The sequence below is a fragment of the Platalea leucorodia genome (genome assembly GCF_965183815.1).
Source record: "Platalea leucorodia genome assembly, chromosome: 7".
Taxonomy (NCBI): Eukaryota; Metazoa; Chordata; class Aves; order Pelecaniformes; family Threskiornithidae; genus Platalea; species Platalea leucorodia.
Window position 1 is genome coordinate 45,252,432 of NC_138829.1, and position 17,219 is coordinate 45,269,650.

The 17,219-nt window shown below is 43.3% G+C and overlaps 1 protein-coding gene across 1 annotated transcript in view; it reads right to left on the bottom strand.

Annotated features, from left to right (window-relative positions):
* Positions 1-6,625, bottom strand: part of LRP4 (LDL receptor related protein 4) — a gene marked incomplete at its 5' end in the record, with an annotated part of 82,538 nt that extends 75,913 nt beyond the window's left edge. Inside the window, one exon of the mRNA XM_082316776.1 lies at positions 6,541-6,625. Coding sequence (XP_082172902.1) covers positions 6,541-6,625 — 85 coding nt within the window. The remainder of the gene's footprint in view (positions 1-6,540) is intronic.
* Between the last annotated feature and the right edge of the window lie 10,594 nt (positions 6,626-17,219).

Genomic DNA, 17,219 nt, shown 5'->3' on the forward strand with positions numbered 1-17,219 from the left:
TCATGGTTTACACTACTCTTGCATCTGCTTCCTCATCCTTATTTCCCCAGTTACCAGCTTTCAGTAGCCTTTGATGCCAACTCCTATCCAAAACCCCCTCTCTCTCCTTGTTCTAAGAAGTGATTGGAATGAAAAACTTTCAGAAGCTTTTCCCATTAAACCAAAGCTAAAGGAAATTTAATTAGAAAGCTATGCTATTTTAATATTGAACCTTATCTATCCCACTAGAATTATCACATCCCTGATCCTTATCAGATGTCAGATGTCTAATTTAGACTATAAACCCTTTGGGGCAAATGTAGCCTCTTCCTCCATGTTATGCAGAGCCACAGCACTTAGACCGATCCTTAAGGTAAGAAAAACACCTCAGAAATTCAAAGAACTTGATTTTGCCAAGAGCAGCACCACTTCATACACTGAGACTTGGGAATGACCAGAGAAGTTAAAAGTATTCACTGTTTGAAACTTCAAAAGGCAAGAATAGGGTCCCCCGCAACAGAAATAATGTCTGACTGTGTCTGAGAAGAGAGGAGCTGGGTACAGACTGCACTGAAAAAGTTTTTCCATGGTATCTCTAGCCCCTTCCTGCCTCAAGTCTCCTAAGCCATCACTTATCCCCTTCGAAACAGCAGGAGAGACACTTCTTTTTTCCTTCCCTCTCCAGAAGGAACACAGCAGAAATAAACCTCAAATGATGAATTATGTACCACCTTTGTGAGGCTGCCTCTTGGCCAGACAGGAAATTTTTCTCCCAAAGCCTTTTGTTTTCAGCTTTGATCCCAGTGTTGGATCTGCTCTGTTCAGCACTCCCTCGGCCTGGAGGTGAAGGGAGAGCTGACACAGGCCAAGTTCAGGCTTACTGCAAGTCACAGTCAGATCTTCCATTAGCCTTCTCCCCTCCCCCTTCCCAACTGGAACTCTCCTTGAGCTTGAAAAGATCCTATTAAACATTTTCCAGAGGGCCTTACAGAGGATACATTATTTTGATGGATGCTGGGACTAAAGGAGGAGGATTTCTAAGTACAGTGAAATAATGGAGTTTGTTCTAATGGGTTTAAGAGATGCCCGGGGGCACCAAGTAAGTTCCTTCTCTGCAAATCAAAAACACAGAAGACCAGAAAATGAAGCCGAACAACTAAACGCCAGGAAGCGGGGAAATCGGGCTCTATTTAACTGCTGCTCTTGGTTACAGCCAAATTCAGGCTGCTTGGAAAAACAGCACACACACACATCACTGGCACAAACTTAACAGGAGAAAACAAAGAGACAACAGGGGTCAAACTGGGGGTGGCAAGTAGGAGAAGGATGCAAGGCTGGGTCCCCACCCCCTACCAGAGAGTCGGATCAATTATCCTTGAATACTAACAAGATTTCTGATTAAAGAACTGCTGCTATGCAATAGAAACAGAAAGCTCCAGCAGCCGGGAGGGGCTGTCAGGCAGTAACAAAGAGACACAGAAGACTATGCCCTGCTAGGGCATACGGAGGAAGTCCCCATGCTGGTAGCCAGGAGAGGGGTCTCCCCTGCCCGGAGTCACGATAACGTCTCACTGCTGGTAAATTTAACTCCAGGAGTAAAACTTCACCTTGACACTACAGAACATAGGGTCTGTTTTCAGGCAAGCACATTCTCTTCTGGAAGCTTTGCTGGAAGAGATTTCTTTAAAAAACCTCATACCTATAATACAGGGAGGTGAATTTTATTCTCATCCTAACGCATTCAGGGGAAATAGCTGGTGCTTCTTAGTTCCGAGTATTGCAACATCAGAAAGTTGCTATTAACATACAACAGCTTGAGAAACAAGAGTCTACACTGTCTTCTGTCATACACTTTTTGACAAAACTGCAATTTGCAGTACAAACATTTAATATACATATACAATACTGTCCGTTAATCTTAATGGTTTGGGACTTGCTGACTGGTGGCTAAATACAGAAAAATCTAATGACCTAAGAATAACCTCATGAAAAACAGAAGCTTCTGTTATTACTTTTCACAACCCCAAGTTGTGCTGACATTAAGCATCCAGCTATAGGCTTGTATCTCATACCATCAGAACTGGACTCCCAACTGTTCAATCCCCTTTTTTCTTTTTCTTCTATTTTAAACAACAAACATAATTCCTTGATATGAGGAGTTTCAGTCACCCAAAATTTAGCAACGCAAAAGTCCACAAACATCAGCTCCGCTTGATGCTAATAAAGTCTTTATGAAAACTTATTTCCGTGCCCTTGCATAGCGAGTCTCCTTTCACCTAGGCTCACAGCAGCCGAGAAGTTCTGCTCCTCACAGAAACACTGACTGCAGCTCAAGAGTCTCTCAGACTAAATACACAGGCTGGAATACTTGAGCATTTAACAGGCAGTTCTGCATAACAGAGGCAAAAAAATGCCTGGAAAGTTGAAAAACCTGAACACTAACTCACCCACAACAGGATGGCAGCCTAACAGTCCCAGAGCAACCAGATCTACAGCGTGAATAAACCACAAGCCTACAGAATCACAAGCCCCTGGATCCATATAGTTACTATCTTTATTACAGGGAAATGGAAATCTACAGGGAAGATGATAGAGAAAGAAGAGATTGAAGAAGCATTACAGTGCCCGGTCTTCACGCAGAATAGACAACAAAAAATCCCATAAAAGAGTAATGCCTAACATAACAGCCATGGCAAAGAACCACAGGCACTACAGATGCAAAAAGCAAGAGCCCAACCGTCAAGCACATTAGATGCATGGCCGACAATTACAATTAGCGTTCTCTGTCATGATTTGTGTGAAACACAGACAGCCACTAAATACGGTATTGCCAGTTAATGGAGTGGGTTTGCTGCATGCCAGAGCTCCAGCTCTAGATGTTTTATCAGGCAAAGCCAGACATCTCAAAAGATGGTCAGTTCAAGCGCACGTGTGTATATATCACCTTACTATGTAAACCCCTTTGAGATACCATCACAAATAGCTAATGTGGAAATAACAGAGGACTAGAGAAATAAAGCATCCACTTTTCTTATACATTTCTTTTAACAATACTTTACTTACCAATTCACCCTTTACGACTGAGAGTCAGTAAAATTTCTCCAGTTTTATTAATCTTTTTATCATCAGCAAGAGAAATAGAAGTATTATTAAAAAGAGAAATAGCCACAAAAGGCACAAGCAGCAGAGGAATTCAGCGAAGGCGTAGGACGTGCACTTACTTTTTAAACCTATTTTTAAAACCTTGACTGGTTTTCAAGATAACATCTCTTTATCAGCTTTTATAAGTGTTATGAAGCATATATTCTATTGTGCTCAATGGTAAGCTGCATTCTAGGGCAAATGGAGTTGGCCTTGGGCAAGACAATTTCTACTTCACTTCCCACATTTACAAAACAAGGATAATATTTGCCTATTTCACAAGAGTGCAGGAAGATTCAAGAGGACTATCAGACTACAGATCATTCCCATAGAATGAATGTTTTAATCATTTTTTAATGTTAATTTCACCAGTCTGGAGAATTACAGGTTTTTAGGAGGAAAAACAAAATACAAAGCACTTCAATTTCTTTTTCTAGTTAACATACAGCAAGTACTGCCTTCTGGTTTGAACTACAAACAACTGGATAATGTTTATATCCAACCACATTTTCTTCTCTAACTTCAATGAACAGAATGTAGAGAAACAGCTTCGAGTTTTCTGAAATCCCATTCTGCAGCCCACATGAGCAGAATATCCCTCTTCAAGGTCCACAAGACGCTCTGGAAACGCAAGCACTTTACGTAACTAAGCACCTATTAATTTGGTTGCTGCATACACCCACACTCCCAGGATGCAAGAAGGAATTCTCTATTGCAGAAAGCAGTGCTAAAGCACACAATGGAAAGCCTTTGGAAAGAGAATATAAAAGAAAATTGCTTATCTACACTAAATAAATGAAATGATAATGTTAACTTCATACTGGAAGATGTATGCTTTATGCTTTTCCACTAATGCTACCATGTTTTAGTAGACACAGAATTGTTTAAAAAAATCCAACAAAACCAAACAAAATAAAGCAAAACAAAAAAAACCAATACCACCACTTGTCAGCCTCCTGCAGCATGTTAGTCTTCATTTTAGAAGAGTGGGGATGTTTGTCAGTGCCTTCACCGCTTTGACAAAAAGAAACAGTCAAGATAACTCAGGGTGATCATGAGATCTGTGAATATCATCCAACCTGATCAACAGTACACCCAGGTACCCTCAGCACACCCAGGAACCAGAACACTATCAGCTCCAAGTTGACAACAGGAAAACAGGCGTTTTGCGCTCGGCTGAGAGCTGTAGAACCAACAGCAATGCCAAGCACACCTAGTGGAGATCGCGATTCCCACTGCAAACTACACTTCTACAGAGGTATCGCACTCACGTTTGTGACGCTAAAATGTAGTCAAGATGTTTGGGCAGTGAAGCTCTGATATCAGGCATGTATTTTTCTGGCAGGGCTCCAGGAGCCAGAATGGCAAGCACATCACCCAGACAGGTTCCGTGACATTCTGTATTTATACCAACACAGACCATCATAACATCGGTCCCTTCTTCATCACCACGCACCAGCAGTGCATGCCATTAGCTTTAAATTCCCTCTATATACCTGTTTTTTACCTGCAACTTTTCCAAGAGCTCAAGATACTTGCAGACCTCTTTTTTTTTTTTTTTTGGCACAGACTTCTCCAGTTTTAACTGCCACTATCCACCAAAAGGGGGTCAAAGGTCAATCTTGCAAACTTGTTTGCTTTACCTGCTCCTGTACTGAGGTACAGTGGTAAACGACCAAGCGCTAGTAACAATTTACCTGTTTGGCACTGTGAGTTCTGCGGCTGTAGAAGCTTTATGACAGTTAAGATGTACACCATCCCCACAGGTACTTCTAAGGGACAATGGTGAAAAATTTCTAACTAAGGGGAGGAACATCAACTCATCACAAACTTTGGCATCTTCTCTGCCACCTCCATCCTGCCACCTCCTCAAGTTTTTCCTTGCTTCAAATAGGAAAAAAATTGAACTCACATTCATTTGACAGGAGAATACAGGAAAGTGCACTGATGGGAGAACTACTTGAAAGAGAGGCAAACTGCCATAAAAAGCGTCCTGGAGACATCAAGGCACAACCACCTACGAGCAAACCTGCACTTTACAATCAGACATCCCCCACATGGCTGTTAACAGCCCAGACACATTAACTAGGAGCACCTGGGTAACAGCCAAAATAAAACACATCCAGATCTGCACCTACACTAAGATCTGCACTTTAGATCCTTCTCGGTCCTAGACTGCAGCTAAGTATCTGTGTGGCACTTGGAACTTGAGAGTACTTCTGGTTTCTGAAAAGCAGATTTTCTGATACACAGAACTGCAGCCCTCTACTCAGCCTTTCCAAGCTGGTTTAGCACCTTCTTCAAAGCTGCCTGCAATTAGGTTTCTTGTCAGAAGAGAAATAATATTACTTGAAACCCAAACGCCATGTGATTGTGCCCCAGAGGCAATGCTTGTAGAATGATGGAGGTCAGCGGCACTACTGCAAACGCTTCCTGCAACTTCAGAGTAGCATAGGAGAAAACGGATGGGCGAAATTATACAGCAGCTGCCAAAGGAGTGAGGGGAGAGAAATGAGGTACGGATCTTCTCTCCGCACCCCTCCCCCAAAAGCCTTCCAACTTTTTATAAACAGTTCCACGAAGCGTTGAGGTGTTTTCTCCTCCATCGGGCGCCCTTGTAAAATAAAGCACTACCGCACAAGCGGAAGAAACAGCAATTGCTCTTGAGTTGATAGAGCAACCACAAAGATAAGTTTTCACCGGCGAGAGACTTCATGGAGCTGCTTCCCCGCTGGCCGAGACCGCAGCGAACCCCTCCCCTCGTCCCCTCGCCACTATTTTTGGTACCGCTCCTGCCCTGGCCCCACTCTGCCAGGGCGCTGCGGGAGGACTCCCGGTCGCCGCCGAGGCGAGGCAGGTAGCCCGGGGCGCCGCCGCGGAGCCGGGCTGTACCTTTAAGGGGCCCGTCGCGGCGGGTGCGCGGCTGCATTCCTGCTCCGGAGCGGCGGCTGTCCCGACACGCCGGGCACGGCAGCCTCCGAGGCAACCTGCGCGCCCGCCCCGGCCCGGCGCGCCGCTCGCACCGCGGGAACAAAGCCCGCGCCCGCCGCCGCCGCCGCCAAACTTCCGCGGGGGGCAGCGGCCGCGTGGGCGCCGGGACCCTCCGCCGCCGCCCGGCCCGGGCAGCGCCGCCCCGGGACCCGCGCCCCGGCCTGCCCGGGGGCCCCGCCGGCGCCGGCCCGCCGCGTCGGGGCACGGGGAAGGCGAGAGCCCCGCGTCCGGGCGCGGGACGGGGCACGGACCTTTGTCCGGCGGCGGGGCAGGACCGGACGGGGCTCCCCGCCCGGCGGCCGCGGGCAGGTGAGCGGGGCGGCAGGGCAGGGCTGCCCGCCCGGGCGAGGCTCCCCGCCGCCGAGCCCGGGACGGCGGCCGGGCCCCCCGCGCCGCGGCGGGGCAGAGGGCGCCGCGGCAGCCGCTTACCTCTGGCGCGGAGCAGCGCTCCCAGCAGCAGCAGCAGGAGCTGCGGAGGCGCGGGCGAGAGGCAGCCCCCGCCGCGCCGCCTCATGGTGGCAGCGCCCCGGCCCCGCGCCCGGGCCGCCCGCGGAGACGTCCCGGGCTCCCCCTGCGCGCAGCACCCCGGCCCGGCCGCCGCTCGCTCCCTCGCTCGCTCGCTCCCTCCGCAGCGGCGGCAGCTGCGGGGCTGGGGGCTCGCTCCCCGCTCCGCCCGGCCCCGGCCCAGGCCCGGCCCCGGAGGAGGAGCCCCGCCGGGGCAGCCCCCGCCCCGCTCCCCCCAGCGCCGAGCCACTTCGCAAACTTTCGGCGCGGCAGAGGCGGTCCCGGGCCGCGGCCCCGCAGCGAGACCCCCCCCGCCCTTCGCCACTCCCTGGGGCCGCCGCCCGCCACCGCGGCGAGACCCCCGGGCTCGCCCCGCGCCCCCGGCCCCTCTGCGCCCTCGCCGCGGGCGCGGCTCCCTCTCTGCGGGCGGAGAAGCCCTTCCTAAAGCGGCCCCGGTGCTCGGGGCTCCCGCTGTCAGCGTCGGCTCCCGCAGCGCCGGCTCCCGCAGCGCCGCCCAGGAGCATCGCCCCGCGCTCCCGGCTGCCCGCCGCGGCGCTGCCCCGCATCCTCCGGCGGCCGAGCGCTTCCCCCGGGCGGTGCCACCGCTTCCCGGCTTGCGCCGGCTGGCTGCACCCGCGGCGAATGGCAGGGTCCCTTCTCCCTGCCCCATCCCCGTTGCCAAACACCCTTCAGAAACTGAAAGCCCCTAAGCGCCTCATTCCCGAGCCCTTCGGCCAGCGTACATGCTGCTATCTAAGAGAAAGGTCTGATTTTCTCCCTTCCTTCACGACAAGTGTTCTGGTATTTGTTGTTTTCCTTACAGCCGCAGTGTCCGGAGACAGCTGATTATGTACGAATCTCGGATACCCTAAAAAAAGAGCTAGGGTCGTTGCCTGTAGGAGTAGAAATTAACACTCGGACAATTGTCTTACGTGCCTTCTGGTCTCTGTGCTGCATTTCAAAGCAGGCAGGCTTTCACTGGACATCCTCGTCAAAGCCAGTTTTATGATCCTCTGTGGCATGATTTGACGTTTTAATACATAGGGTTGGCAATGCAAGCAACTGTTGTTAAATAATTAATCTCAGTTGATTTCAAAGTATTAACTTGAATGGAAAGCTGATTCAGGTAGTCCAAACCCTGGACCAAAGGGGAAGATGGGAATTTTGTCAAATTGACACCAAAGGGCCAGTGATAGTAATGGTCTTATTCAAAGCCTTCGCATAGGTGAATCCAGAGGAAGCTGCAGTTAATCCTCTCCTTTAAAGAATGACAAGAGCAAGTAAACAGCGCAGCATGCGATTGAGACAATTCTGCCACTCCTATTAATTACATGTAAAACAGTGAAGACAAGGGATATTATTAAAAACGTCAACATAAAATTAAAGCAGGGACTGACTCCTGACAAACTGAGCTCAATGTAAAGAAAGAAATAATCCAACCCAGAGCTTCACTGAGGAGGAGAACCCCCAAGAGCAGGAATACCACAAGAAACAGTAAGCAGCAAACCATGCATAAATTTACAATATATGCCCCCCAAGATTTAAAAAACGCAGACTTTTTGCTTCATATGCAGAATCACTGCTTCAAGATAGGAACAGATCCACTTTACATAGCACGACTGCAATAGCCTGTAGGCTCTGGCATTGAATTCTACACATTTGAGAGGCAAAGTGTACAATGTTGCAGAAGAGTAACACCAAACACAGGTAGCCAAGAAGGATTGATTGAGGTGGAGAGATTAAAAAACCTCTCTTTGTTAACATTGACTCGGAAGCAGTGACAGGATGAGGCATGGAAAGAACATGCAATTATTGTAAAGGAATAAACTCCAAGATACCGGAGTTTAAGATGATTGAAGTGGAAGAGTTGGGAACAGTGGGTTGAAGTTAAGGGAGAGAAAATGTTAACGTCACTCTGACTCGGGGCTGCCTGACTGGCTACTGCATCCCCTTAAAATACAGGGTAACATAACCAAAATTCATTTAAGTTTATATTATCCACTGAGGCTGGATCCTCAGGTAGTATAAATCAGAGGAGCCCTGCTGACTTCAGGCTCACAGAAGTTTGTAAGAAGTTTAGATGCCGACGTACTGAACATGATAAAGCACAGACACAGGGCCCAGAACACCCTGATAATTATAGACTTAGGTCATGGAACAGTCTTCCAGCAGTCGAGATGAGTATTTTCCTGTGTTTGAAACAAAAGCCTCCTGAAAAATATTGTCCTAAACACAAATGAATTCACTTGTTAGCAATTCAGTCCTTCTCTCCCCAGGGAACAAATGTTTTTACCCACTTGTGTTTGTTAAAGTGTGTTTACTAGTCCTCCGCATCTTGCACTGCATTCTGGCAAATCACTTTCCTCTCTGAGCTCAACTTCCCTATAATTATATCTCTGTCTTATAAATCATTTTGAAATCCCCTGGTGAAATGTTAGAGGAGCACATAGTATTGTCTTTCACAACAATCTCCTAAATAGGTTGCAGTTGAGCAGACAAAAATTTATATCATAAACCTCTCAGTTAGTTACCTACCTGTTGATACAATGCCATGAATATAGCCCTGCTTCCATGTGGGATCTTTGGGGAATAATTGTAAAGTAGATTTATGCAGTGTAAGATGGATATTTTTGTTGAAAGAAAACTAGAAGGGTTGCTAAATAATGCTTGTAAAATTGAACCATGTGCTTAGGACTTGCCTCTTTCAGACCAAATAACTTTAAAACAGACTATGTAAATACATATTCTTTAAAAAAGACTACATAAATATAGAAGGTAGGTACTTGCTGTTACCCACAGCTACGAGGGAGGAACATTATTAAGTAACTTGTAGTAATTTATAGATCACTGATAAGTGATACATAACACAAGTATTGTAAGAAAGATGAGAAAGAAGTAATTAAAATATAATTAACAATTAATTTATATGATGACATGCTTAATAAAAAAAACCAACACACCAGGCATTATAAAGGGATCAGGAAGAAGATTATTATCATAATAACAATTTCGGGACATAATTCTCCCCCCTCCACTGCAAACAGACACATTAGAGAAATAAACCAATCCAATGATAGAAAATAACTACAGTGAAATAATACTAAAAGCTAGCATCATTTTCAGAGTGATTTTAAGTAGCAACCCTGTGTCAGGAAAAACAGAACCAAGGACATAGTGTCATTGGAAAAAGAAGAAAGGAACCAGAACAAGGTAGGATTACTAAGGAAAATACATTTAAACTATTTTAAAACTGCAAAGACCTTAAAAAGAGGTTAAAAAAAAAAAAAGAAAAAAAAAAGAAAAAAATGGGATGGGCAGTTTTGGTCTCACCTGTCAAAGTATTTTTTAATGCATTCAAATGGGCCCTTCCTTGGGAAGATGCTTCTCCACACCTCAAGTCTTCTAGAAGAGAATGACAGATCAGATAGATAGCTTAATTGCTATGTTCAGAAAGGTTTGGAGCAACTGTGTTTGAAATATTTAAGATAGAATGAATTAATTTAATAGAACGAAAAAAGCACATGGAAAATGGGCAAAATGCATTTGTGCTAACTCAGGTTCCCTTTTTTTAAGTAATGTTAAGCTCACTGGGTAAAGAGAAGGCAATGGACATCTTGCATGGCTTTTGGCACTGTCTCACAGGACACTTCCATAGAACGACATTTTAAATACAACTAGCAGAAGGTGTGCAGGCATCTGATAGAAGAAAACCGTAGTGGTCATTAGTGCAAAGGCACCTCAGAAAGACACCTTTCTGTGTCTGTGCTACGCTGTTTTGTTTAGTATGTTCACTGACAACTTAGATGATGCAATACTTATGCTTGTAAAATCTGTGCTGAAAAACCTGAAAACCTCAAAACAATGGCAGGGGATGCAAACACTAGAAAGGATGAGATCAGACAGCCCAAATGCTATTGACGATTTGGACAGGTTGTCCAAAAACCAACAAGGAAAAAAACAGTAATGAGAAATATAAAATATTTTTCTTAGGAAACAGACATCAATAAACAACGTGAATTCCTGACTAGACAGAAATACAGCAAAAACAGATCCTAGGGTTGTACAGATAATGAACAATATAAATCAACAGTGCAGCACCACTGCCAAAAAATGCATTTAATTCTGGAATGTGTTAACAGGTGTGTCATATACAAGACAATTTGTTTGATTTCTTAACTTTGCATGGTACTGAAGCCCCGAGTGGCATACTGTGTCTGGTCCTGGCTGAACACCTTAGAAATATAAACACAGTTGAAGAGAAACAGGAAAATAACAAGAAGTTCAGAAAACAAACCCTTTGAGAAAAAGCTGAAGGAATTAGATTCGCCTAGTCAAGAAAATAAAAGCTTCCAGTGAGATGCAGCTTTCCGATACATACAAGCTCCTTAGAGAGTTGTTGATCAGCTTTTCTCTATGGCTCCAGTAGAAAGACATGAAAGAGTCAACTTGATTTGTAACGAGAAATGCGTAAAAGATTTTGCTGATCAGCATTCCAACTAAGGATTTTTTAACACTGGAGCAGGCTGTCTAGGGGGACTGTGGAATCTCTTCCACTGGATTTTTTTAAGAACAAAGTTTGATAAGCATGCTGGTACTAGCCTTGATATATTTAGTCTTGATGCAGTGCAGGCTGGACTCGGTGATCTTTTGGGACCCCTTCCAAACCTAAGTTCCACAATGGATATAATTCAGAAAATTCTAACTGGAAAGATCATTACAAACTCTGCACTCTGGTTGATCAAATTCTGTATTACTAGCGAGCTCCACTAACTAAACAGAAAAGCCGGGAAAACAGCAAGTTGTTCCCAACAGAGCTCAAGGTTCAAGATAAAATCATGGGTTCCGCGCTATCAGACTATGGGATTTTCCAATGGCCCTTTTAATTTCTACCATTATTCCACTGCTACGTTCCCCACGTCAGTTCCCTCTTCAGTACCACCAGTGAACCAAAGAGGTGGTAGCTTGGAATACCAGATAAGTTAGAAGTGAAGGTTTTACCCGTATATAGGAAGATGCAGTTATACAATTGCACCTCTGAATTCACTGTTGGACATGTAAAGAAACAGTTTAATTTTCCAAAATGCTGATGACCTACAGCTTTCACAACTGGTGACCTAGTTTGTAAATGATGGTCTCTGTGTTAAATACATTAAATGAAATTTTAGCATTGATTTATATTTTATGCTATCACTTTTTCCCTTGTTGCCTTCCCTGAAGTCTGTGTACCCAGATATGCTCATAGATGTCATAAACATTCAGGTCCTGTCAGTACTCTTCCTTTACAGTGTTTCTCAATGTGAACTCATCACCATGTACCAGTACTTAAAGGGGAGCTACAAAGAAGATGGAGACTCCCTTTTTACAAGGAGTCACATGGTGAGGACTAGGGGTAACGGGTACAAGTTACTCCGAGGGAGATTCCGATTGGACACAAGAGGAAACTTTTTCACAATGAGAACAGTCAATCAGTGGAATAATCTCCCCAGGGAAGTGGTTGGCTCCGCTACACTGAACATGTTTAAGACGCAGCTGGACATGGTGCTGGGCCATCTCATCTACACTGTACAAATTCTTGCCTAGAAAGGTTGGACCAGGTGATCCTTGAGGTCCTTTCCAACCTGGTATTCTATGATTCAAGTTACTGCCCACTTACTCTTAAGAAAACAGTAATCCATGTGCCATCTTCTGCAGTGTTACCACAATTGTTTTAATTTACAACAAAATAAAATTTAGATTAACAAGTCAGAGCTTATGTGTTACATCATTTTCTTCACCCTTCATTTATCTGCTGCCTTCTAAGCATTCCAATTGCACATTTATTTTGGGAAACTTTGTGATTATCTCATGGACCACCATTAATTCTACTTTGCAGTGCAGAACAACAAAACTAATAAATAGCTACATTCAGAGGCCGAGATATGAAGAATCTTGCAAAAGGCCCTTTGTAATTTAATGACCAAAGTGCAGATTAATCTGAAATGCACCAATGCATCCCCCCCCGCCCTTTTTTTTTTTTTGTATCTGGAAGATGGGACTGAAGCCAGCCTGCTAGCCTGTTCAATCTTCCACTCTGGGGAAAAAAAACAACAAAAAAAACCACACACACACAAAAAAACAAAAAACCCAAACAAAACTAAGTAAATTGACTCTCAAACTGGGGGGGGGGGGGGGGGGGGGGTGTGGAGGGGAAACAAACCTTTCTTCATGTTTTCTTTGAGATGGTAGATCTTCCTGGGTGTCTTGCAAGCTGGTTCTTCTTCTTCTTTTGCCGGTTCCCTTACATCCTCCATGTAAAAATAATGCAAATAAATACACCCTCTTCTATTCCTGATGAGACTCCTCCCTGCAGTGAAATGGCAATAACCCAGGCCTTGCACAATGTCTGCATTGCAAAGGTAGCCTGTGGCCTAGCTTTAGGAACAGCACAGTTTAATACCTTGACTCTGGAACAGAAAAAAAGAAGAGAAAGAGGAAGAGCGTAAAAGGAATATGTTCTTTTAAAAGCTAGCAGTAGAAGAATTCCATTTGAAGACAGAAGCCTAACCACCTTTATTCTCCAAACACATTCAAATGGATAAGTAGCAAGTTGTGGCTCCGAAATTAATTTTTGACTGCACAGAGAAGCATTTTCCAAAGAACCAAAGACCTGTGTCTTTCTTTGACTTCAAGCTATTAATGTAGTTTGTCATCAATAGTCTCTGTATTCAGATAAAAAGTTTGTGGTAGAAATCAACCACACAATCGGAAAGAAAGGTGACCTTTCGTCTCGGTATCCGGAATATCTCTGATGGGCTGAGTTTTCCTTTCTCAAAAAACTAGAATACCTGACTTGGGCCTGTAAGAGAAACAAGTAGTCATGGGAATAGACATGAAAGACATAAACATATCTTTCCCTCAGCTCACAAACCTTCCTTGTTCACAGAAGCCCTGCCACTATGGAGATGAGTGACATGTAAAAATGTAGACAGATAAAGAGTGTTTTCTTTCTTGAAGATGATTCAGTTCTAATACTTTACTGGCATGATGGGTTAGGCAAGTACTGCCAGCATGCATAAGATACAACCCTTGAATCTTTCTGATAAGAGATATGGCATGTCAACCATCTGCTTTCCTATCAGGTGGCTGAATCAGAGACGCCTCTTTAACACCTCTCCCTCTCTCATATTAGCTCTTGATAAATGTGCATGAAGGAACAAATTAATTGCTTCTTACCAGCACTGAGACCTGAATAAAGGCACAGGTGGGAGCAAGATCCAGAGTTGCGCACACCCTCCACATGAGTCTGAGATCAGCCACCCACGCACATGCACACATGTCCAACCTCCCTCCTAGACACATATATTTGTGTCCATGTCATTGCAATTTTAGGATTTTAGGATACTTAAGCATATTAACATAATATTAGCATTCTGAGAGTTCAAGGTAATATGGGTTTGTGTATTGCATTTCCATTTATCCTTCATACTAGGTCAGCAGATTTGATGGAAACTTTATTGGTGACTTCAGCCAGCACAAAACCATGCTTTTAATGCATGAAAACTTTGTCACACAGACTGCAGGTTTCTGTTTCACATAACTTAGAGCACACTGAGCATGCTTAGTAAATATCAGAAATGGACTCTAGTCACAGAGTTTGAGAGAAACTCTGATCCACATCTAATCTTTAACTGTTCAGGGAACAATTCTTCTTTCACTAACACCGTGTAAAGTTTAACACATAAAGAGTTGGAACCTTAAGGACATTTTCTTACTATCTAACATGTTATTATCAGTTTCAAATGCGGAATGGTCAATCTGTTTTGCTGTGTTTTAGAAACTAGCATGACAAAGTTAACAAATCAAAAGAGAAATTTAAATACATTCCTCAGATAAAACTTAATTAACGTCTTCATTTGCTACTATATTCTTGAAAATGTTCCATGTTCCTTCTATTCTGTTTAGAATTAATTGCCATGATGTTAATTTGATGTTTCAGTCTCCCATGGCTTATCTTCTCTCTCAGTAAGTGATTTGCATACTACCCTTTCCATCTCCCATCCACTACTCCTCAACTTCTCTTCCTAAGTACACCAACCATTAGATGATCTTCTCGTCTCTATCTTCTCTTCTAGTGACTCCACAAAGATGTTACTCTCGAAAACACCTCGAGTATTATGTAGCAGAAAGGAAAGAACATTCATCACTTTGTCATCTTATCTTACAGAGTGAATGACTGGGATACAAAAAAAAAACAAAACCCTGACTTCAGCTCTTGCATAGCTGCAGGGTTCCGCAGTGCTCTCTCACAACAGCCCTAATAAATACTCGGGCTCTCTTTTGTGTACCTAGCAAGCAGAACTAAGAACTGTTTTGCAAGAATTCCACAATTTTAATGAATCTGTGATCTTCTCTTTCTTTCAGTTTTTTTTTTCCCTGCTTCCATCATTTGCTTTTCCCTGTAGATGTTATAAGAAAAAGTACTTTCAGTGTATTCTGAATGTGCTAAATCTCTGTATTGCACACAGGAAGTTGTATACTTTTCCCCTAAGAGCTGGCCAGTATAGCTGTCAGAGTTACTGCTTCATTTCAGCCCAAGAAGCAATAGCTCACTCCCACATAGATTTGCCTACTCTCTTGCACACACACAGAGCCATCTACTTATTAAAATTTTCTCACACGGACACCTGGTCTAATAGATAACGCAGTCTGGCAGCTTAAGTTTGCAAGGAACATTTGATGAGTAGGAATGAAGAATGAAAACTGCAGGCCTTCTTGGGTTACCCCCCAGGATGAGCTAAGCTTTGGCTGTCAGAAATGTTTCCCATGCCAGAATTTCATAGTGATATTTATTTTTACCAGGCATTTTAGACTTTTTTTGTTTGGCATGAGAGATCCTGCAATCTCTGCCAGAAATGGCTGTTTTTCTTCTCTGCATCATTAGCAGGGCAGCATTCCAGCAGAGAAGGGTCACTCGCTTGGTACTTAAGTACTTTTAAAGATGTTGTCCTTTCCTTCCTGACAAGATAATGGGAACAAAAACTGAAGGAGAGTCTTTCAACAATTTGCTGTTACAAAAAAGCCAACTTTGCTTGCTAACACTAAGCTAAAAACCAACCAGAATTTGGACAGTGCATTTAATACATGCCAGGAATCTATCATACAACTTACAGCTACTCTTGATTTTAAAATGAAGATGTGGCCTCCGTAAGCCACAGAACCTGTCGTAATAATATTACCTCTTCTCATAAGCAGATCAACCAGAATTTAAAAGTATTCCTATGACTGAAGAGTAGAAGAATGTTTCAAGTTGGTTTTTTTTTTCCCTAACAACTTATATTTAAAATGTAAGGATCTAGGAGCTTGATTAGACCTAAATCCTCAGGTGAACATAAAGTTCATCAATATAGAGACACCTCAAAATTAGATCAGATCTCTAATTACTTTCTTTCTTTCTTTCTGTCCACCAGTTCAAGGGGAAAAAGAAAATCTCGGCAATCCAGATTAAAATGCAGCTAAACTAGTAAATAAAAAATAAATTATGATGGCATAATGTTCACAGCACAGTTTCCTGCATGCTTATGACATCTTACCAGTTAAGTATATTCTTGAGTTAAGACTTCCAGGTACAATTACAGGTGTCAAATTTAAACCCTTTAATGGTACAAATGCTGGCTACTTAAGAGAGCTGCTGCTGTCATCATGCCCTATCACGAGCCGGAAAACACACAGTTGTTTCCAGATTTCATCTTGTGCCAGATGTTAGGAGTGAGAAACTTTGTGAATCTTATTTCTCTACAGTCCATCGATCTTAAAGAACAATATAAGTCCTATCTGTTTCTCTAGGTTTTATCTGAAGAGGTAAACTAGTATTAATACTGCATTATTAGAGAAAAATGATGGGTTTACTTGTTGTGTGACACCACTGTGCTGCATGTGAACCACATAAACAGTTCATTCAGCTTGAGAAGGCTCAGACTGAGATAAGCACTAGAAGTACTGGATCTTTCTCTGTAAATGTCTCCTGAGGAATCAACAATATGAAAATACAGATTTCATCACATACATAATTTTGTTGTGATTTTGGCTGACCATTTTATTTAAGATAATCTTATTTTTAGTGCATGTGTTTAGAGAGTTTGGTCATAATTCATAAAAATAATTATTAAATCAGAAACTTAATGGGAGGTTTTTATGGGTTTGCAACTGACTCATAAATGAATCATCCAGCTTCAGCGTCATTGATTTTTAAAATGTCTTGCATAACAGAATCCTAATACTTACTTACATAATTTCCAATGATTTATAGAAAGAATAGCATATGAAGCTCTTATTCTGCATTTCTTCAGATCTCTCCTCAAAACTTATCTATCTCTGCTATGGTGCCCAAAATAATAGATTATCAATAAAGATTGACAGTTGTTTAACTCAATGTTTTTCTCCTCTCAGTATGATTTGGTTTTCATGTGTCTTAAGATAAACACATTTTGTTATCACACCTGCAATTTTATTAATTATTATGTACTAGGTAAAGCTCAGCTGGCAAATATGTGGGAAGCCTCAAAAAATACAAAGCACCACCAAACTCCAAAAAGCTGTCCTGCACAAGACAGGCTGTTAGCTAACTG